Source organism: Gorilla gorilla, chromosome 12 (assembly GCF_029281585.2).
Source record: "Gorilla gorilla gorilla isolate KB3781 chromosome 12, NHGRI_mGorGor1-v2.1_pri, whole genome shotgun sequence".
In the NCBI taxonomy this organism is placed as follows: Eukaryota; Metazoa; Chordata; class Mammalia; order Primates; family Hominidae; genus Gorilla; species Gorilla gorilla.
The window spans coordinates 124,570,751-124,595,720 of record NC_073236.2 but is presented as its reverse complement, the minus strand read 5'-3'; the positions used below and the strand labels follow the sequence as shown (position 1 = coordinate 124,595,720).

The 24,970-nt window shown below is 37.1% G+C and overlaps 1 protein-coding gene across 3 annotated transcripts in view; it reads right to left on the bottom strand.

Annotated features, from left to right (window-relative positions):
- The window catches only part of NBAS (NBAS subunit of NRZ tethering complex), a 394,628-nt gene that overhangs the window by 152,405 nt on the left and 217,253 nt on the right, over nucleotides 1-24,970 (bottom strand). For all 3 annotated transcript variants that reach the window (XM_004028860.5, XM_063696052.1, XM_063696053.1), the window contains exons 36-38: nucleotides 9,719-9,886; nucleotides 7,323-7,436; nucleotides 6,873-6,993 (exon numbers count right to left, since the gene is read on the bottom strand). In XM_004028860.5, coding sequence (XP_004028909.2) covers nucleotides 6,873-6,993; nucleotides 7,323-7,436; nucleotides 9,719-9,886 — 403 coding nt within the window. The remainder of the gene's footprint in view (nucleotides 1-6,872; nucleotides 6,994-7,322; nucleotides 7,437-9,718; nucleotides 9,887-24,970) is intronic.

Genomic DNA, 24,970 nt, shown 5'->3' with positions numbered 1-24,970 from the left:
CATCAAGCTACCAATGACTTTCTTCATAGAATTGGAAAAAACTACTTTAAAGTTCATATGGAACCAAAAAAGAGCCCGCATTGCCAAGTCAATCCTAAGCCAAAAGAACAAAGCTGGAAGCATTACGCTACCTAACTTCAAACTATACTACAAGGCTACAGTAACCAAAACAGCATGGTACTGGTACCAAAACAGAGATATAGACCAATGGAACAGAACAGAGCCCTCAGAAATAACACCACACATCTACAACCATCTGATCTTTGACAAACCTGACAAAAACAAGAAATGGGGAAACAAAAACAAATGGTGCTGGGAAAACTGGCTAGCCATATGTAGAAAGCTGAAACTGGATCCCTTCTTTACACCTTATACAAAAATTAATTCGAGATGGATTAAAGACTTAAATGTTAGACCTGAAACCATAAAAACCCTGGAAGAAAACCTAGGCAATACCATTCAGGACATAGGCCTGGGCAAGGACTTCATGACTAAAACACCAAAAGCAATGGCAACAAAAGCCAAAATAGACAAAGGGGATCTAATTAAACTAAAGACCTTCTGCATGGCAAAAGAAACCACCATTGGAGTGAACAGGCAACCTACAGAATGGGAGAAAATTTTCACAACCTACTCATCTGACAAAGGGCTAATATCCAGAATCTACAAAGAACTGAAACAAATCTACAAGAAAAAAAGCAAACAACCCCATCAAAAAGTGGGCAAAAGATATGAACAGACACTTCTGAAAACATCTATGCAGCCAACAGACACATGAAAAAATGCCCATCATCACTGGCCATCAGAGAAATGCAAATCAAAACCACAATGAGATACCATCTCATGCCAGTTAGAATGGCGATCGTTAAAAAGTCAGGAAACAACAGATGCTAGAGAGGATGTGGAGAAATAGGAACACTTTTACACTGTTGGTAGGAGTGTAAATTAGTTCAACCATTGTGGAAGACAGTGTGGCAATTCCTCAAGGATCTAGAACTAGAAATACCATTTGACCCAGCGATCCCATTACTGGGTATATACCCCAAGGATTATAAATCATGCTGCTATAAAGACATACGCACACGTATGTTTATTGTGGCACTATTCACAATAGCAAAGAGTTGGAACCAACCCAAATGTCCATCAATGACAGACCAGATTAAGAAAATGTGGCATATAAACCATGGAATACTATGCAGTCATAAAAGATGATGAGTTCATGTCCTTTGCAGGGACATGAATGAAGCTGGAAGCCATCATTCTCAGCAAACTATCACAAGGACAGAAAACCAAACACCACATGTTCTTACTCATAGGTGGGAATTGAACAATGAGAACACTTGGACACAGGGCAGGGAACATCACACATCAAGACCTGTCAGGGGGTGGGGGGCTGGGGGAGGGATAGCATTAGGAGAAATAACTAATGTAAATGACGAGTTGATGGGTGCAGCAAAGCAACATGGCACATGCATACATATGTAACAAACCTGCATGTTGTGCACATGTACCCTAGGACTTAAAGTATAATAAAAAATAAATAAATAAATAAAATTTTAAAAAAACAGAAATCTATGCTTAAGCCTTCAAGCGCTAATTCTGTGCAAAGTAAGTGCCTCTGGAAAGCACTCAGATAAATTTAATTCTAGAACAAAACTCACAGAGGAAAGTTGCCCATATTATTGACCTGGAAATCATTAGCCATTAAATCATTCATTTTGCTAAATAAATAATGACCAACTTTCTTTAGTTAGTCTCCATAAAAATCTTTTCATCAACTTTATTAAAAAGTTCTACAAAGTCAGATTATGTTAGGAAGTTTAATTTGTATTATGACCTACTTCTAAACCAAAGTCAAGAATTACTTTTTTACCACAATTTTTAATCTGTGTCATTTATAACCTACATCACTCTTCAATTCTGCTGAGTTTCTGACAAATATTTGACACTATAAAAAAGCCAAAGGTAACTGTTCCAGATATATTGGCATTATCAAAATATACAAAATGTGATAGGGAATAGGAAAATGCTTCATAAATTATAAACCCAAATGTAAATAAAAGAGATTACTATTATTATAATCACCTCTATATTTAGTATTGATGGTCTATTAATACATTTTTTAATATAAATTGTAAGTGCTCTGAAATGTTTTTATCACTCAATGATATTTGAAATTTTTAACTCCTTAGTAGACTTAGATTCCTTCTGTGGTGAAATATTAAAATCGGATTGTCAGAAAATATAATCTCAAGAAACACCAGGGCAGACAAAAAGTCACTGCAAGCCCTTAAAATCCCATAGACATGACTAAGAACAGTACACACACTAGGATGCAGACGCACTAAGAGCATACGCTCAGTTCACTGGCCCAATGACTCCGATAGACACACTGTACTTTCATCATGGTGAGGAGACATTCATTGTGCACCCACCACATAGAAAATCCTCACAGCTTTGAGGAAAAAAGAGTGAGAAGTAGATGTGGTACTCAGAGTTTGAGCCTTAAGTTGAAGAGACCACACACAGCCATAAAAGACACAGGGAGCTTTCTCTGTGCTTCCTGGTGAGAAGCTCAGAGAGTTAAGTCTCAGTATGAAGAATGGACACATAAGGCTGGGGAGAACCTAATATCTGAAGTGAAACTTTCCAAACAGTCTTGACTATGGTTTCACAACTAAATTCCCTGAGGTTCTCTAGAAAACACTTGATGTATGAGCCAGGTGTGCTCTGGGAGGCTGAGATGGGAAGACTGCCTGAGCCCAGGAGTTTGAGACCAGCCTGGACAACACGAGGAGACTCTGTCTCTGCATTAACAACAACAAAAAATTAGCTGGGCATGGTGGTGCGCACCTGTAGTTTCAGCTACTCAGGAGGCAGTGGTGGGAGGGTCACTTGTGCACAGGAGGTTGAGATTGCAGTGAGCCACAATCACGCCACTGCACTCCAGCCTGGGCGACAGAGCAAGACCCTGTCTCAAAACAAACAAACAAACAAAAAAACAAAAAACAAAACAAAACAAAACAAAAAAACCTGGGCCCAACTCCACAGTTTCTGAAAAAAAAAAAAAAAAATCACCTACAATGGATTCTAGGGCCACAATATTTCTTAAAAATCCCTAAGAGATTCTAAAGTATAACCAGGAAGGAGAACTACAGAGGTAAGTTTGAAAAAATTGTGAAATCCTAATTGGATCGAGTAAAGGGCAAGATGGTAGCGAGGACAATCATGCAGGTCAGGGGACCAGTGTGAGCGAAGGCGCACATCAGGGTGCCATCGGAGAGCAACAGCCCGGGACAGAACATTCAGGCTGTTATGCCCATTTTATAGATAAGAAAATCGAAGCAAAGAAAAATGGAATAATATTTTTCTACTTGAAATCCCTACAGCTTTTGATAGAGGGTTCCTTCAAAATGTTTAAATTCACTCATAAAGCCTTGCATTTCTTCTCAGCCTACTATCGCTTCATCTCTCCACTGGCTGGCCACACATACCCTTCCTCTCCAGGTATTGGAATAGCCTACAAATCCCTGACAAATCATAAAGTTTTAAATCTTCTTTGCCTCTATGAATTTTATTCCCTCTTCCTAAAATATCCCATTTCTTCTTCCTCCAAACCCATCTCTCTATCTATTTCCTCCCTTATTCATCCTTCCAAGTCCAAGTCAAATATCAGCTGCTTCAGAAGGCCTCTTCACAACACCTTCTCCCTCAGCTGCCATCTCTACAATCCCAATGCTTCTGGGTTTGCCTGTCATAGCACCTATCACTCACAAATCTGTCTCCCCAACTCTTTTATAAGCCCGTTGAAGGCAGGGACAATGTCTCCTACTTTATATTCTAAGTTCCTAGGACAGGGCTAGCACACAGGTGGCTCGAGGACCTCTCTTTCAGTGAATAATATCCACACAGTTAGAAAGGGAACTGGAAGAGATCCCTGATCATCTTCAAGTATGTTTCTCCCACTCCCTAAAGCTCCACAAGAAAACGTCACTATTTGCTTTACTTCTCAAGATCATTTTGATGTCTCATCATTTAGTTATCAACTACAACAAAGATGGCTGAGCACTGTAAGGATTCTATGAAAAGAGGAGGCCGACTAACCCAGAAATATGCACCTCTCAAGGGCCTAATTGCTTACATACTCAACATTTCTCCAAAAACAGCACTAGAAAATATCAGAAGCCTTAATACACTGAGAAATCAGTTTGAGAGGGTCTACTCCAAGAAAGCAGCCATCTTTAAGACCTTTAACTATGTGCTTCCATTATTTTGCCTTTTTGTAAACCATACCTTTTATATGAGAGGTATTCAAATTCACATACATGTACAAGCATACCTCAAAGATACTGTGAGTTTTGTTCCAGACTACTGCAATAAAGCAAATATTGCAATAAACTGTATCACACAAATTATTCGGTTTCTCAGTGCATATCAAAGTTGTGTTTATACTATACTGTAGTCTATTAAGCATGCAATAACATTATGTCTAGAAAACCACGCATATATCTTAATTTAAAAATCCTTTATTGCTAAAAAATGCTAATAATCATCTGAGCGTTCAGTAAGTCCTAATCTTTTTGCAGGTGAAGGGTCTCAATGTTGATGGCTGCTGACTGATCAGGATTGTGGTTGCTGAGGGTTGTGGTGGCTGTGGCAATTTCTCAAAATGAACCAACCTCTGCTAGCTTCATACTTTTCTTCTGTAGCTTCCTTACCTCTCTCAGCCTTCACAGAATTAAAGGCAGTAAAAGGGACCTGTTCTGGATTACACTTTGGCTTAAGGGAATGTTGTGGCTGGTTTGATCTTCTATCCAGGCCACTAAAACTCTCTCCACATCAGCAATAAGGTTGTTTTGCTTTCTTATCATCTGCGTGTTCACTGGAGTGGCACTTTTAATTTCCTTCAAGAACTTTTCCTCTGCATTCACAACTTGGCTAACTATTTGGTGCAAGATGCCTAGCTTTCAGTCTTTCTCAGCTTTCAACACACCTTCCTCACTAAGCTTAATCATTTCTAGCTTTTCATTTAGAGATGTGCAACTCTTCCTTTCACTTGAATATTTATAGGCCATTATAGGGTTATTAACTTGCCTCATTTCAATATTGTTGTGTCTCAGAGAACAGAGAGACCCAAGAAGAAGGAGAGAGATGGAAAATGGCTGGTCAGTGGAGCAGTCAAAACACACACAACATTTATCAATTAAGTTTACATCTTATATTGGTGCAGTTCATGGTGCCCCAAAACAACTGCAATAGTAACATCAAAGATCACTAATCACAAATCACCGTAACAGATACAATAATAACGAAAAAGTTTGAAATATTGTGAGAATTATCAAAATGTGACACAGACATGAAATGAGCAGTGTTGAAAAAATGGTTCTGATAGACTTGCTTGACACAGCGTTGCCATAAACCTTCAATTTTTTATAAAGCACTGTATCTGCAAAGTGCAATACAGCACAGAACAATAAAACAAGGTATGCTCACACTTTATAGACTAAATAATAAAAATATCGTATAAACCAATGTTTGCGAATGTTCTGGTTATTACTTCAGTCCGTTATTATGCCAAATAATAGGTCCACATCCAACCTAGTATTTTCTTAAGGTCTCAGATTCTATCTGTACAAACTACCTTGATAACCATTCATATTTAATCCATGAGCAACTGATGTAGACAATAAAAAGAAAAGCAAGAAGTAATAAAGAATAATTAAACAGGGAAAGAGAAACATGACTATACTTTTCATATATATTCAATTTCAACTGTAAGATGTACCATAAATTTAATAATAGCTTTTTGGAGAAGAAAAGAAACATAAATATATCCATAATTGTGATACATGCCCTGATTAGAGAAGGATAGGTAGAAAAACATGCATCTCAGAATTGAAGAAATATGATATACTTAGTAAAAACCTCTAGTGTTCAAGGGACCCGCACAGTGGATAGGGAAGTGGTATTTGCCTCTCCTCTCTCCAGCAGCATGTGAGTACTGATTGATAGAAAAAAAACATCTAAAATAAGCTATAGTATCAGCTTTTGGGGGGAATTAGCAGTTCTATTCCCTGTATGCATTTTCCCAAATTTTACTTTACATAGCAACGTGCTCAGTTAACAGACGGCACTGTCCAGGCTTATTGGCAGTTACAGGTGGCCAGTAATACAATAAAAAGTAATAATAAGTAATAAAATAATAAGTGCAAGCTGTGGATAGGACTTTCAAGAAAACTGCTTTTCCTTCACCCTTTTCCTCCTCGCTGACATCTGAAATATAGACAAGACAGCTGAAGTTCCAGGAGCCTTTGAATTATGAGATATTCGCTAAGGATGGCAGAGCAGAGAGAGGGGGAATTGAAAAGACACAGTCAAAGAAACTATCCCAGAAACTTAAAAAGAAGGAGGCTAAAGGAAAAAAAGGTATAAATTGTAAGCTGTCTTCGGTAAACTTGCATGCCTTTAATTCTTTTCAAAAATTTCCACATGGAAAGATATTCCACCAAGCAGAAAATTCTGAAGATCAAATATGACCTACATTCTATTAAGCATAAAATCAGGAAATAAATTTTATTGAGCATTTTTTCCATTCACTAGGAGAATCACTTTACATAACTAGCCAGTCAAAGACAGGAATGATATTCATCCCTTTAAATCCTCAATTTACGTACAAATCCTGAAAATAGTAGGTTCTCAATAAGTGTTTTAAACAAAATTAATAAATGGATGAATGAATGATGATGTCAAGTTATGCAATTCAAAATTACTGAAAAATTTCTTTTCCAAACTCTTGTTCATTCACAAATTCTTGGTTAACAATGTTCACCTAGAGTTACACACTGTCAAGGAACTAGAACCTTCTCTCTTACCTTCAGTTGTTGGAAATACTTCTCCTTTATTTTTAGCCTCTGCCAATTTTCCAGTTCTCAGCAATACTTCTGCAAAGCTTTCCGCTGGAACATGCTGATAGGTGTCATAGGTCCCTTCAGACTACACAAAAGAAGCAGTTTCACTATCTAGTAGGGTGCCTTTTGTCCTACAAATATATGCTTAGAAAACAATTATAGGATGTTATGTTTTCTGGTGACTTGAATAATAACTGCTCACAAACTAAAGCATGTTATTTTATGAAACATTTTTAAACAGATTTTAATCTCATAATGTGTCATAATATATACCAAAAAAATGTAAAAACCAATGAATAACATGAGTAAGAACCGAGACAAATAAGTCTATTTTCAAGAAAATTTTAGTTTTTGTTTCTACTGTCTACAACAGCATGACAGTTAAATCTATCTTCCTAGACATGCTGTCCTTACCTCAGTGACAAAAGGATTTGAGATGACAGATTCATAAAAAGGATGACACCCTTGTTTCTCTAGATCTTCATTGGCTGTAGTTCCGATTTGATATGCACCACCACATTTTTGCCCCTAAAAAGAAAAAAAGTACAGAACAATGGATAAAAAGAAAGAGAAGGCAAGGAGGTAGAAGAAGTAAAAGCAAGGAAAGAAGGGAGAGAGGGAGGAAGAAAAGGCTGATTTCAAAAGAAACTGGTAATGCCTGCTGCATTTCCCATGACCTAAAAAGAGAGCCAGAGTCACACACATATCCGGCAGAGAATGAAGGATCATAACTACATGCTAAGAGCAGCACATCAACCCCACCCTGCAGTGCCTTTTTCTTTTCCTGGTCACTTTGACATCAGTGAATTAGAAACACTGAAGCAATCAATGTTCACATGGTGAGTTTTTACACTACAGTCAGAATAACCACTCGAAAACATCATCTTGTCTGTGTTGCTGCCCTCCTTAAAAATCCTTTAGTAGCTCTGAACAAGGCAAACAACCAACAGCCGAACAACTAAACTATGTGGAACATCATTTGAGGTTGTTAAATGTTAACTAACATTAAAGGCTAACTTTCCACCTCAACCAAACTGCCTGCTTTATGCATCCTATCCGCTTCTATGTCTTTCTCTCCCACTGTGAGGGTCCTGCCATGCCGACTGCCTGGTTAGATCGTAACTTTCCTTCCAGGCCCAGTTCAGACCCTACCTGCTGAATCCTTGACAGATGGATGCAAGATGATATGACTGTGTCCCTTTCATGATCCCCAACTCTTTCACAACTACCACCCCACACACGGCTTTGAGACTTGTTACCAGCACTGCAGAGTAGCAAGAACTTTAGTATGCCTAGATTATAGTTAATTATGTTTTGCTCTCTCCATATAGATTGTAAAGCTCCTTACTGGAAGAGCCAAGTAAAAGGAATTCACCTATTCCTCCAAGGTTTATTGTGGTTACTTTATGCCAAGCATAGTCTAGGGAAACGATGAAGCTGCTGCTGCAAATGATAAAAATTACAGCTGAGATTTAATAGCGTCTCAGTAAACGGCATCTTCATTTATCCAACTGTTTGGACCATTGTTCTTAGGTCTCCTCTTTCTTCCACATCCAGACCACCAGAAGGTCTAAAAAATATATCCCATCCCCAAACCAACCTCTTCCCACTGCCTTCGTCACTACCGTGGTTCAAACTACCCACTTCTCTCACCGGGAGGACTGATCTCACTGTCTCTTTTCTTCTCTTTCTACAGCACTTAAATGAGCATAGTAAAAGTAAAGTTGGATCACACAATTGCATTGCTGAAATTCTCCATAAGCTTTCCATCTTACTCAAAATCAAAATCTATAGTCGTTATCACAGTCTACATGAGGCTCTCAATGATGGGCCTCCCCACCATCTTCTGATCTCAACTCCTACCATTCTCCCCATTGTTCACTCAGCTCAGACCACACTGGCCCCTTTTATGTTCTATGCAGATGTCAAGTGTGCTGCCCCAGTCCAGGGGAGCTAGAGTTTGTATTTGTTCTCCTTGGTTCAATCATATCTCTGCTCGAAGTGACTCCTTTTCTGAAAAACCTAACTTCTCTATCTTAATCAGAACTTCCCTCCTCAGTATTTACCCACCTTGCTTATGTTATCTCTGTCATGCTTGTTATCACCTGCCATTAATTATTATACAAATATGTATTTTCTGTGTCTCCCTCACTGACATGTAAGTTCCACAGGGGAAGGGAATTAGACTGAAGTGTTTCTTCACCATATTCCCAATGATTAGGACATTTGACAGGAAAATAATGCCTAATAAGTATTTGCTGACTGAATGAATGAGATGCACATGGAGTGTTTGTTTGAGGTGAACTGCTAATAGTTGTATGTTTTTCCTCTTTGTTTTCCAGTGTGAGATTAAAGGACTGCAGTAGGAGAATGCAGAGCAAACTCAATTGCTCTACTGCCTGCCCTGACTGACTTCCAGAATGGAAGCAAGAATCTGTTCAACTGTTCTCCTTCCTGAGAGCCCCCAGTCTGCCTCCGAGCACTCTTCCTCAACTACCAGTCTGTAGAAATAATAGCAAAAGCAAGTAAGCATTGATAAAATTTTTCTTTTCATCACACTAAATTCTGATATATAAACCGAGCCTTACCTAAATCTCTATTACTGTCCTTTGCAAGTACTCCATGGGAATATATTACATTCTATAAAAGAGATTACTCATTCCCTATCTGATGAGAGGCCTACATTTCTTAAGAGATTGTTTTAACAATCTAGAGAAGATAAAGATATAACAGTGAAAACAACTGAAACATTGCTAACGAATTTATATAAACCATGCAGTTGATTTTAAAAAGAAAGATGCATTGCTTACCTGAAGGGGTCGAAGGTAAGTTAAAGACTTCTTCCACCACTGCCCATCACTGACGGCCTGCAGCACCGCTTTGGTGGTGGTTGTGGTGTTGGAAAGGACTTTCATGGTGGTAGCAGTGGTCCAGCGTAATAGGTCAGCTGAATTGCTACCTGGAACACCTACTTCATCCTGTATTAAAGAAACAAAATAGCAAGGGCAAAAATGCATTACCATAAGAACAGAGAAGACAGTGATAATGTGACTGCTTAAAATGATCAGATATTAAACTTGAAGACAGATAAATTTAAAAATCCATCCAACTTTGCTTGTAACAAAATAAATGTTAAAAGAGCACTATCAACATATTGTTCCTCTCTCAATCATTTGCCAAAAAATAAAAATAGAATTGGGAAAAGAGAAAAACCCCACAGTGTATTAAATAATCCCTCAGAAGTACTTATAAAGCAAATAATTGGTATTTTATTTTTTACCAATCTAATATCCTAACCATGAGATACTTATATTTGTTTCCTTGACAATACATTTTGAAGTATTTATTATTTAGATTAATTAAGAAATAAATTATTCATCTGAATAATGCCACTGTGACCCAGAAAGAAGTAGAACATTCAGACAATCAACCTTTAACTATTAAAAGGCATGTTTTCCATCTAAACAAGTAGGTAATTAATAGTGTTTGATGGGTTTATAATGTGTACGGTACCTCCTGCCAATCTTGAAGCAATCAGCTGAAATTCTCACTCTCCATTTACTAATCTGAGAGATTCCACGAGGAGAAAAATGTCAATACATTAATTACAGTCTTTTAAACAGAAAGGATGAAGACCATATCTGCATTTAGTCAAAGAAAAATATTATTTGTTCTATAACTTCCTAGTTTAGTGTCTATCCACTTCCACTTACTATTTTTTTCTTAAGAATCTCAGTTAAACAGAAGAAAAACTTAAGGCTTAGTTTATCAATACCAATAGCTTGTTGTGATCACAGAAGGATAACGTAATAGCTTAGTTTGGCTACTTAGATCTATATCATGTTATTCATTAAGACACAATGTAAGTAATAATAAAGTAATAAATCATGTAATCAATTAATTACCCGGGCATCATCACATAACAAATACTTAAAACTCACTCTTTTAGATCAAGCTGACAGTTGCCATATATGGTAAGTAGAATTATGGGCCCCCAATGATGGCCATATCCTAATCCCTAGAACCTGTGACTATGTAACATGCCATGGCAAAGAAAATTTGTAGGTGTGATTAACAGTACAGACCTCGAAGTGAGGAGATTATCCTGAATTATCTGAGTAGGACCAAGCTAATCACAAGAGCCCTTAAAGCAGAGGATAGTTCTCAATAAGGATCAGGGAGAGTGAGTGTCAGAGATAAGCCATGAGGGAAGAGGCAGGAGAGATTTGAAGCAGGAGGGAACTCAACCCACAGTTGTTGGCTTTGAAGAGGAAGAAAGGGAACCACAGGCCAAAGAATGTAGGCAGCCTGTAGACACTGAGAACAGCCATCAGGCGACATCCAGTAAGATAATGCAGACCTCAGTCCTACAACCATGAGGAATTAAATCTACCAACACCATGAATGAGCACAGAAACAAGATCTTCTCCAGAGCCTCTGGAAAAGAACACAGCCTTGTCAGCACCTTGATTTTGGCCTTGTGTGGCTCTAAGAAGAGATTCAACCAAGTCTGTCAAATTTCTGTCACATGGGAATGGTAAAATAATCAACTGTATTGTTCTAAAGCTGCAAAGCTTGTGGTAATATACAACAGCAGCAACAGAAAACAAATATATTATGTTAGGACACAAATAAATGCATTTATTCTTACTTCTAAAGGGAAAACATATGTAAGCTATATTAACCAATGCTTACGATTTACCCAACTGGCTGTTGTTTAGGGTTGCCCACACGTATTCTAAACCGGTTTGGTCATGCAAAAAATAAAATAAAATTGTTTCTTGTTGGTTTCTCGGGCATTAGAAAGTGCAAAAACCATCAACTCAATACAAAATTATATACTATAATTTAATTATGAAAAAAACAACATATAAAAATGAATGACATATAAATAAAGAAAAAAACAGATAAAAAGCTTGTATACTATCAGGGCAACAATGCAAAAAATAACTGCTTGAGGTTTGAGTGCCAATAAAATACAGTGCCTCCTCCTGGGTTCCAGATTGTGGCATATACTACAGTTTAGTTCACTCAGCTCCACTCAGACCCCCTTACAGATTGTCTTACTGTTGCTAGAAGTTGAGAAGCTAAAAACTACATTTCCTCAATTCCCTTATAGCTGGTGTTCCACACATGAACTCATTTTCTCTCTCAGTTTACATATCTCCTACTAGGCAATGGGGTGACAAAAAGGAGTAAGACACAGGCTCTGCCCTCAAGGAGCTCAGAAAATAGGAAGGAAAGCAGAGATATAGAGAAATAATTATAAAATAATAACAACTTTTATACGAGAGGTATTAACACATATAGAGTATTACCAGAACACGAAGAGAGATCATTATATCCTCTGCCTGGAGGCACGATCACAGAAGGCTTCGCAGAGAAGGTAATCTTTCAGTGGGAAAAAATTGAGAGTTTCCAGAGAACTGGTGAAAATGATTTCAGGAAGAAAATACAACTTAAGAGGATGTAACTTCTGAAACATGGCAAAATACAGGAATCTTAAGTGACTCAGCAAAGCCACAGAATGCAGCACAGAAAGAGAAATAGCAGGACATGAGGATGAAAGAAGGTAGAGGTAAGCCCAGCAAGAGACCTATAAACCACGCCAAAGAACCTCCATTGTCAACTAGAGGGAAGGGAAAGCCACTGGAAGGCTTTAAACAAAGGGAGTAACAATCAGATTTGTGTTTCAGTAACATTATTCCAGGAGCAAGAATCCAGTTTGGAGACTGCTGCCTCAGTCCCAGCTTAAAATAATTAGCGACTGAATTGAGGTAGTGACACTGGAAACATAATGAAGTTATCATAAGGTATTTTCCAATTAAATGTATATATTACATTTAAATGTTTTTATCCTAATTCATATAAATGTAAAAAGGGCCCGAGATAAATCAGACAAGTAGAGAAATTCCATCCAATCAGCTAACAAAGAAAGTTCAAGATCACCAAGCTGGAACTTAGTGGAGATCTGGGAGAAAGAAAAAAAAAAAATGGAAGGAAAGTCAGTAACAGATAAACTATAATTGTTTGTGAAGCAAGGTTAGATACAGTGGAGGTAAAAAAAAAAAAAAAAAAAAAAAAAAGAGCAGCGCAAGTTGTTGAGGAATACAGAGGACCAGGTTCGTACAGAGAAGAAACAAAGACCTAGACACACTATTTACCAGCAGTAAAGTCCAGCATCTTATTTATAATATATAAGAAACATAATGGCTACCATTTATTAAACACCTATTATATGTCCAGGACTGAGCTAAGTGTTTCATACAAGCATCCCTAAATTTTACAGTAACACTATAAAAGTGTTAAAAATTATAATACTACTTGACACAAAAGTAAACTGAGGAACAAATAAGTTAAATAAGCTGCCTACAGACAACTGGCCTAGAGGTGTCTCCTCCTCTCTTCTCCTTTTTCTTTTCTTTTCTTTTTTTTTTTTTTTTTTTTGAGACAGACTCTTGCTCTGTCACCCAGGTTGGAGTGCAGTGGCACAATCTCGGCTCACTGCAATCTCCGCCTCCCAGGTTCATGCCATTCTCCTGCCTCAGCCTCCCAAGTAGCTGGGACTACAGGTGCCCACCACCACGCCCAGCTAATTTTTGTATTTTTCGTAAAGATGGAGTTTCACCCTGTTAGCCAGGATGGTCTTGATCTCCTGACCTCATGATCCGCCCGCCTCGGCCTCCCAAAGTGCTGGGATTACAGGTGTCAGCCACCGCGCCTCTCTTCTCCTTAACCCAATTTGGCATCAAAGTGTTCACTTGTTCTTTACAGGATTTTGACACGCTGGCAATATTACATGCACATTTATATTTGTATTTATTTAAGCTCATTTATTTTTCTGTGTTATAAAACTAATACAAATTCACTAAAGATGGTTTGCAAATTCAAAAAAAGTATGCAAAAGAAAAAGAATACTATTTATTCACAGCCCCATGATGCAAAGACAATTATGGCCAGCATATATTCTCCTTTCCTGTGTTTAATCCATGGTATCCTCTTTAAACAACTTTTCATTGATGTGTAAGCCACATCAAATGACTGTATGCTTTAACAAATTTTAACACGCTTATGTAACAAGCCCTCAGGCAAAGAAATGTAACACCACCAGAATCCTAGAAGCTCCTCTTGAGCTCACTTGCAGTCACTAACCCTGCCAAAACAAACACTATCCTGACTTGCAGCAGCATAAATTAATTCTGTCTATTTTTATACTTTATATGAATGAAATCATGTACTCTTTTGTTCTGATTTCTTCCACTCAACAAACATTCATTCAGATTTTAAGAGTAGTTAAAGACTGTTCAACTCCACGCCTGTAATCCCCGCACTTCGGGAGGTCAAAGTGGGAGGATGGCTTGAGGCCAGAAGTTTGAGACCAGCCTGGGCAATGCAATGGGACCTCATCTCTCTTAAAAAAACAAAAAAAAAAAACAAAAAACAAACAAAAAAAAATTGTTCAACTCATTACTATGTCATATCATGTTGTAATAAACATGCCAGAACTTATTTATCTTTTCTTCTATTAATGTGCATTTGGGTAGTCCCCAGATTGAAGATAATACCAATAGTGCTGCCCTGACATGCTGGTAATTATATTTTGGGTATATACTTAGCAGTGGAATTGCTAAGGCATAGAATATACATATGTCCAGATTTAGTAAATAGTGACAAATATTTTCTAAAGTGGTTATTACACTAGCCAGCAATTGTAAGAGTTCTGGTTGCTCCACATCCATGCCAACAAATGGCATTTCATGTCTTTTTCATTTGAGTAATTCTGGTAATTATGTAATGGTATCTCTTTGTGGTTTTAATTTGCACCTCGCCAGAGACTAATGAAGTTGAATACCTTTCTGTATATTTTGGGCCATTTGAATACATTCTTTTGTCAAGTGTCTGTTTGAGTCTTTTGCCATTCTTCTAATGGTTATCCATCTGTTTTATTCACTTATAGAAGCTCTTTATATATTCTGGATACACATCCCTTATTGGATACATGAATTATGAATATTTGCTATTACTCTGTATATTACATTTTCATTCTCTTAATAATGTCTTGTGATTAACAGATGTTCTTAATTTTAAATTAGTCCAATTCGTCAGTTTTTAACTATGATTAGTACTTTTTGTATCATATTTAAGAAATCTCCAGCCTGGCAACAAAGCAAGACTCCCATCTCCATAAAATAAAAAATAAAAAATTACGCAGGCATTGTGGCACGTGCCTCTAGTCCTAGCTATATGGGAGGCTGAGGTAGTAGGATTGCTTGAGCCCTGGAGGTTAAGGCTACAGTGAGCTGTGATCATGCCACTGCCTTCCAGTCTGGATGACAGGGATCCTCATTTCAAAAAAAAAAAAAAGAAATCTTTGCCTGTTCCAAGGTCAAAAACATGTTCTAAGTTTTCCTTGACATGTAATATTTTTGCTGTAAGTAAAATCTTAAGACAGTATCACACTTCTACCCACTCAAATATTACATGCATACTATTAATGCACTTACCATAATATATTGATATTTACTTTTTTGTTGTTCTTTCCAACTAGACAGTGAGCTATTCAAGATCAGGGACACTATTTATTCATTGCTATAGCCTCAGAGTATGTGAAAAATCTCTATTGCTTGGATCTATATATAGGTGTAAGAAGTCTGCTTTTACTGTGCTGTTTAAATGTTTGAAGATATATTTTCAAAGGTCTCATTTGTGGTCAGGTGCGGTGGCTCACGCCTGTAATCCCAGCACTTTGGGAGGCTGAGGTGGGCAGATCACGAGGTCAGGAGTTCAAGACCAGCCTGCTCAACTGGTGAAACCCCGTCTCTACTGAAAACACAAAATTAGCCGGGTGTGGTGGCACACACCTCTAATCCCAGCTACTCCGGAGCCTGAGGCAGGAGAATTGCTTGAACCCAGGAGGCAGAGGCTACAGTGAGCTGAGGTCACGCCAATGCGCTCGAGCCTGGGCGACAGAACAAGACTCCATATAGGAAAAAAAAAAAGTCTCATATGTTGTATTCAGAGTGGGTAAATGTTATTTTAAAAAGATTTCATGTCACATTTTCAATTCCTGTTCATCTGTAGAATCTTCTAAATTGAGAGGATGTATTGAATGATTTGAAAGTCATCAACTAATCCAAGTATAGAACTGAAAATATAAACATGGTAAGAATTATGGCACTTAAGCAGAATACAACTACATTTAGAGGTAAATGAAACCAATTGAAAAATATCAATAAAAAATGCAGGCTAAGCCAGCACAGTGGCTCATACCTGTAATCCTACTAGTTTGGGAGCCTGAGGCAGGAGGATCACTTCAGGCCAGGAGTTCGAGACTGGCCTGGGCAATATGGCAAGATCTCATCTCTACAAACAATTAAAAAATCCATTTAATTGTTTAAATCTTATATTTAATATTTTAAAAATTAAGTAATTTTTTTGTGTGTGGTGGCATGTGCCTATAGTCTTAGCTACTCCAGAGGCTGATGAGGGAGGACCACTTAAGCACAGGAGTTTGAAGCTGCAGTTAGCTATAATCGTGCACTCCAGCCTGGAGGACTCAGGGGGAAAGGGTGGGAAGGAGGTGAGGGATAAAAGACCACAAATTGGGTTCAGTATATGCTGCTCGGGAGATGAGTGCACCAAAATCTCACAAATCACCACTAAAGAACTTACTCATGTAACCAAATACCACCTGTTCCCCAAAAACCTATGGAAATAAAAAGTTAAAAAATAAAAATAAAAAAAAGAAAAGAAAAATGTAGTCCACAAAACAATGATTCTATTTCATAAAATGGACCTAAACTGTGCTTCTGTCCAAATGGATGGGCTAGCTCAAGATAGGAGACTTAAAATGTATGAAACTTAAAAGTTTGTTTCAGAAGATAAATGAAATTCACATGCTCAGAAATGAATGTGATAAAAGGATTTTCTGTAAGAGCTTCTCCTAATGAGAATCACGAAAGAGAAAGTAAAATGAAAGGCTCATTTGGACCACAGAAGCAACATTTAATTTGGGGGGCAGTCTACCAAGATCATAGTTTAACCAGAAACATTAATGAAGAAAATAGATTTCTTTTAACTTCATATAATGGAGAAAGAAAAAAGAGGTCAGGCAAAACTTACCCCCGAAATGATTACTACTGCCACTTTTTATATTCATAGTGGCACACTGCTAATTAATTTAGAGTGTATAACAGCAGAAATAGATTAAACCTCAAAACCAAGTCATCAGTTCCCAGCATAAAATTTAACATGAAATCTCATTAATGTCAAGTGTGTTACACAGCTCAAAGGTTAGCTTATTAAGCACTAATAATATTTTTCAAATCCTGTAACAACAGACACCATCACCAAACAAGTTCACAAGAACATGGATAGTGCCATGTGTCAAGTGTGACTCACAGGAAGAATTATTGTTGGTCAATGACTATGACAAATTATCTATTTGGGAGTAACTTTCTCCCATGTCTGGCAATAAGGGTTAATTTCTGAGAAATCTATTGGCCTACTGTAAACTGAGCTGTTGGCACATATAAACTAGGCAAGGATTACAAATAGTTTAGGTTGAGCTCAAGAGCTACCACTCTCCTCCAACATAGCCTTAAATAACCCAAAGTACTTCCCTCCACCTAACCCTTACTTATAGCAAATTTCATCTGAACTCAAAATACTAAGCATGCAATCCTTATTACTGGTGATACTACTTTTAGAAATACCTGTCAGAACAAGCAATAGAAAAATACTCTATGGAGTAAATCACTCTAAAGTCTGACTCTGCTTCATCTCATCTGCCAATTAGCAGGCAAGGCTACAGCTTAGCTGCTCTCATGTTTAGGGACCATGGACTCCTGTACATGTCTCATGGAAGCTGAGCCCTTTCCCCAGAAAATTTAACAAACATGCATGTGCACTCACATGAATACAAACACACACATACACATACACACACACACACACACACACACACACACACACACACACACACATCAAATTAAGTATACTGGCCAGGTGCAGTGGCTCACGCCTGTAATCCCAACACTTTGGGAGGCTGAAGCAGGAGGGTCGCTTGAGGCCAGGAGTTCGAGACCAGCCTGGGTAAAATATTGAGACCCCGTATCTAAAATAAATAAAATAAAAATTACCCAGGGATAGTGGCATGCGCCTGTAGTCCTAGCTACTTGGGGGGCTGAGGCAGAAGGATCACTTAAGCCCCGGAGTTCAATGATGCAGTGAGTTGTAACTGCACCACACTGCACTCCAGCCTTGGTGACACAGCCAAACCCTGTCTCTAAAAAATTTTTTAAAAATCAATATTAAGCATACTACTTCAGGGGATTTAGAGGCCAAACCCTTCTTGGATCTCCTAGAATTCTTAGATCCAGATTATGAAACCTACATTCTGGAAAAAATAGAGGTGTATAAGGTATATTTTTTTTCCATGCCCAATTTTTAAAATTACTTTTGATAAATGACTTTGTGTTCTAGATGAACCCACAAAGTTTACTGACCACATAATTTGGCATGCCTACTATGTTTAAGACCCGGCACTAGGCAACAGGATTACCATGACAATTAAGATATGACCCCTATTCCTAAGAAACTCATGGTACAGTAGGGAAGAAAGGAAAATAAGGCAATTTGCCTTATTTCACCAATGAACTGAGAAATTATCAAATAGGGTCCCATTCAACTATTCCTCCCCATTTCACAGCAGAACTTACCCCACTCATCACATCCATATCTTACTTTCCTCATTTACTCATTCATTCTTCCACAAATATTTATGACACCAACTTGTGAAAGGCATTGTTGTAAATTCTGGAAATACAAAACTGACCAAAATATGCATAGTCTCTGCTACAAAGAACTTACAATCCAGTAAAAGACAAGCAAAAATAAATACAAAGCATGTCAGAAAAGCATGTCAGAAAAGCATATCAGATAAGTTTTATACATATTGATATGAGCTAGAAAGAAAAATAAAGCGGTGTGGCTGGGTGAGAACACCATAATAACACAGAGAAAGAGCAGGGAAGATCTCCATGAAGTGACATTTGAGCAGACACCTGATGGAAGTGAGAGGATAAGTCATATGGATACAGATATTTGGGAAGAACATTCCAGGTAAAATACAGCAAGTAGAAGGATCCAGAGGCAACAGCTTGCTGGGAATGCTTAAAGAATGGCAAAAAGGAAAAAAAAAAAAAAAAAAAGCCAATATGACTAGAGTCAGCTAAGCAAAATGAATGTGTATATTGGGGGCAGGGAAGAGTTGGAAGGAAAATAAAGTCCAACAATAAAGCTTAACAGTGGAGAAAAGAGACCATGGGTGTCTTTGTAGATGACTATAAAGCCTTAGTTTCTACTCTGAGTGAAAGGTTTTGAGAAATGTGTCATGATCTGATGTATTCTGAAAGAATCACTCTGGCTGTATTGTTGACCATTGACTATAGCAAAAGCAGAAGCAGGGAGACAAACAGGACACTACTTTATGACTCTAGGGGAGATATGATGATAATCTGACCTGGGTGGTAGCAGTGGTGATGGTAAAATGGAGCCCAATTCTGAGTCCACTGTGAAAGGTGGGTCAGCAGGATGTCCCACAGAGGAGGAGAAGAATCAAGGATGACAGCAAAAGATTTATGGTACAAACACCTACAAAGAGTTCTATTTCGTGACATGGGAAAAACTACAGAAAGAAGGTCATTGTTTGGCAAGATGCGGTAGGTGGGGAGAGGAAGAGGGCTGAAATCAGTAGTTCAATTTTAACATATTGAGATTGGGTTGTCTATAAGAAATTAACTATAGATGTTAGGTTGGCAGCTGTACATTCAAGTCCGGAACTCAGAAGAGAGGTCAGGGCTAGAGCTATTAAGCAGGGAATCATCAGCACAAAGTCGATTATTTCAAGTCAGGATAATGTATGAATGCATCTAAGGAATGAGTGTAGACAGAGATGATGTTTAAAGACTATGACCTAGGGTATCTAACATTTAGCTGGGGAGATGAGGACAAACCAGCAAAGACAATGAGACGCAGTGGCCAGTGAGGTCTGAGAAAAACAAGACGACCGAGATGTCCCTGAAACAAGTATGTCAAATGTTACTTATAAGTCAAATAAAACAGACTGAGATTTGACCCACGAACTTGGCAACAAGAGGTCACTGGTGGTGACCGAGGCACAAGCTGTTCTGGTAAAATGGTGACGAAAGAAGGCCCCATGAAGAGTAGATGAAAGATAATGAGAGAAAACAAAAAGATGTTACCAATACTAAGTATAAACTAAAGAAATGTAGGAAACATCTATCAGAGTGGTACATTTTAGACCCTACAGGGCTAAATAATATTATGGTATCTCCTTAAAAGTAAAAGGAGATTGGCCAGGCACAGTGGCTCACACCTGTAATTCCAGTGCTTTAGGAGGCCGAAGTGGGCAGATCACTTGAGGCCAAGAGTTCAAGACTAATCTGGCCAACATGGCAAAACCCTGTCTCTATTAAAAATATAAAAATTAACCGGGTATGGTGGCACACACCTTTAATCCCAGCTACTAAGAGAGCTGATGCTTGAGAATCGCTTGAACCCAGGAGGCGGAGGTTGCAGTAAGCCAAGATAGTGCCAATGAACTCCAGCCTGGGCAACAGAGCGAGACACTATCTCAAATAAATAAATAAACAAATAAATAAATAAATAAATGAATGAATAAATAAAGTAAAAGAAAACTGTTAACACCCATAGATTACACTGTAACTAAGATAGAAAACTTGAATGTCTTATTTTTTGGAAAATGTCTTTTGCAAATGAATTTAAATAGCAATTAATAACTCAATAAATAACAAAAGATAAAAAACAAAAATGTATTGCTTATTACAAACACAGTTATTTTAAAATATAAAAAAATATCAGAAATGCATGGGCCTTATGAAGAAACAGCAGGATAGAAGAAAGAATAAAATTCTAACAGTGGTGCTAAAAGAGGAAGCAACTAGTATAAACCTTTGTGAAGAATGGAAATCTATGATGTAGATTTGCCAGTCTAATCAATATCATGATTCACACTCCTGCATTATCAAGCTATCAAATAAGTAAAGATATTATCCCAGAAGCATGACAATGAGCAAAGTATTTCCTTCTTTGGTCAGACCTATATGCTGACTAAAATGCAGAAATGGATGTTCTGAATTGTGTTGGCACTGTGTTACCATCCAGATCACTGATGTCATGATCACTGTAAACTGAATCTTCCACAGAGAACACTCATCTGGCAATACTGTCCAAAAAACAACTAAACAAAAATTAATGAGGACATACCATGCTTCCAGTGATGTGCTGGTATCAACAGTAAACAAAACAAAGTGAGCATTTACACAAAGTTATAAAAATAAACCACAAGAAAATAGGAAATTACCTATCCCAGGAGCCCATTTCTACCATTTTATTGCAGAGCAACACTAGCATGAGTATGCAAAGATGTGTACGTAAAATGCACAGTGCAGTTTAGTCTAAAATAGAGAAAAGTTGGACACAATCTAAATGTACAAAAGCAAAGGAAACAATACATAAATCATACAATAAATAAATAAATACAATAAATAAATCAAAAAAATAAATAAATCAAACAATAAATCATGGTACATGCATCCAATGAATACCATGATGCCATTATGTAAATGGTCTATATGGAATCATAAGGGCAGATTCAATGACACATACCAGTATTACATGAAACAGTAAGCTGCAAAATAATATATGCAGTATGAATTCATTTTAGTTTACAAAACAAAATAATAAACCTCCAGGAGACAGAGAAGCTATACAGAAAATCTGTCTGTACTTAGGAATATGGAAGGAAACATATGAAGTTAGAAATGTTTATATCTAAGCAGTGGGATTCATGGGGCTCAGAAAGATCAGAGAATAGAAAGATCAGAGGGAGAAAAAGAGAGAACTTCGTCTTTCACATATATTAATGTATTGTTTATTAAATTATTTTTATATTTTAAAAAAGCAGAAAGTATAAAGTTATACATATATCCATATATCTATTTTATCATAGATGTTTCACATCTAATTTCTTTTACTTTCAAGAAATATAGTGTGCCGGATAATGTCAATATCCCTTATTTCCCTATAAATGAATTATTAAAATTAAAGCTTGCATTATTTCTGTAACTAAAGAAAAAATTATAAACTCCAGCCAACACGGGATGGTAAACTCCTGTTTGAGTACACTAACTGTGCTCTAAATACTGAGCACAGAAAAAAAAAATCAAAGGACACCCAAGTTCAATAGAGTTCAACATTTTGGGGCTCAGAATTCAGATATCAGCAGTGGCTATCAGGTGCTCCTTTCCAGAGCAGAACCATGAATCAAAAGCATACCCTGCAAAGAAAAAACTTCATCCAGATTTACTGTCCAGGCTATGCATTTACACAAGATGTGGGCCTAAGGAGGAAGAACACACGAACAAGGCTGAAAGGAATTAGGACAATCCCTTCACTGGCTCCATGTATGCATTCTCATATTCTCAACCTTACAAAGGGGAAACAACGTCATATGAAAAACTATCAGTGGACATATTCTGGAGTGAAGTGCCACAGGACTGAGCAGAGAGAAACCACAATACTACAGAATCATTAGAGGAGGAAGGTGGGACAGAATGATGTTTCATCACTCAAAATTAGCTTGCAAACCAAAATTCCAGAGCACCTGGGGAAAAATTAATAAAGCAATAATTATAACAAAAATTCAGCCCAAATAAAATTATTTCATTTAAAACTTCAAAATAATTCCTTTGCCATCTTTGTGTGTACTAAATGTGAAATTTAAAATCTACTAAGAAAGAATAAGTATCATAAGATAAAGAAAACAAAACAAACATTATTCTATTGAGTTAATTTTTATTGTGATATGAGGTAAAGTTCTAATTTCACCTTTTTACAGATGGATAGCCCTCAAGTCTATACTTATTTCAAAAAAGGGACAACTTATTCTTACTTAAATAAGTAAATAAATAAATGTAAGCAATAAAACTATAAAACTTTCAGAAAAAAAGCACAGGAGTAAATTTTTGCAAACTTGGGTTAGGCACAGATTTCTTAGATATAACAACAAAAGTATAATACATAAAAGAAAATATTAATAAACAAAACTTCAGGAACATTAAACATTTTTTGTACCTCAAAAGCCAGCATTAAGAAAACAAAAAGTCAAATATACACTGAGAGAAAAAATACTTTAAAATCATAAATCTGAAAAAAAAACACTTGACTGCAAGATGTTAAAAAACAAAACAAAATAAAAAACCTCTTACAGCTCAATAAGACAAATAACCAAGCTAAAAAATGGGTAAAATATTTGAATACCATTACATTAAGGAAGTATAAGAATAGCCAGCCAATAAGCACATGAAAAAAAAAGAGCTCATCATCATTAGTTACTTGGAATATAAATATCAAACAAATATCATAATGAGATAGCACATATATAGGAATGGCTTTAATAAAAAAATTCTATCAAAAAGCCAGTTAAAAATAGACTGCTAGCTGAAATAATAAGAAAAAGAGAGAAGAATCAAATAGACACAACAAAAAATGATAAAGGGGATATCACCACTAACCCCACAGAAATACAAACTACTGTCAGCGAATACTATAAACACCTCTCACAAATAAACAAGAAAATCTAGAAGAAATGGATAATTTCCTGGACACATACATACATAATTCCAAAACTAAACCAGGAAAAAGGTGAATCCCTGAAATAGACCAATAATGAGTTCTGAAATTGAGGCAGTAATTAATAGGCTACCAACCAAAAGAAGCCCAGGACCAGACGGATTCACAGCCGAATTCTACCGCAGGCACAAAGAGGAGCTGGGACCATTACGTCTGAAACTATTCCAAACAATTGAAAAGGAGGGACTCCTCCCTAACTCATTTTATGAAGCCAGCAGCATCCTGATACTAAAACTGTGCAGAGACACAACAAAAAAAGAAAACTTCAGGCCAATATCGCTGATGAACATCGATGCGAAAATCCTCAATAAAACACTGGCAAACCGAATCCAGTACCACATCAAAAAACTTACCCACCACGATCAAGTTGGCTTCATCCCTGGGATGCAAGGCTGGTTCAAAATACAAAATCAATAAATGTAATCCATCACATAAACAGAACCAATGACAAAAACCACATGATTATCTCAATAGATGCAGAAAAGGCCTTTGATAAAATTCAACATCCCTTCATGTTAAAAATTTTCAATAAATTATTAATGGAACATATCTCAAAATCATAAGAGCTATTAATGACAAACCCAAAGCCAATATCACATTAAATGGGCAAAAACTGGAAGCATTCTCTTTGAAAACTGGTACAAGACAAGGATGCCCTCTCTCACCGCTCCTATTCAACATAGTACTGGCAGTTCTGACCAGGGCAACCAGGCAAGAGAAAGAAATAAAGGGTATTCAAATAGGAAGACAGGAAGTCAAATTGTCTCTGTTTACAGACGACCTGATTTTATATTTAGAAAACCCCATTATCTCAGCCCCCAAACTCCTTAAGCTGATAAGCAACTTCAGCAAAGACTCAGGATACAAAATCAATATGTAAAAATCACAAGCATTCCTTTATGCCTACAACAGATAGAGAGCCAAATCATGAATAAACTTCCATTCATAATTGCTACAAAGAGAATAAAATACCTAGGATACAGTTAACAAGGGATGTGAAGGACCTCTCAAGGAGAACTACAAACCACTGCTCAAGGAAATAAGAGAGGACACAAACAAATGGAAAAATATTCCATGCTCATGGATAGGAAGAATCAATGTATCGTGAAAGTGGCCATAGTGCCCAAAGTAATTTATAGATTTAATGCTATTCCCATCAAACTACCACTGACATTCTTCACAGAATTAGAAAAAACTACTTTAAATTTCATATGGAATCAAAGGAGACCCCATCTAGCCAACACAATCCTAAGCAAAAGGAATCAAGCTAGAGGCATCATGCTACCTGACTTCAAACTATACTACAAGGCTACAGTGACCAAAAC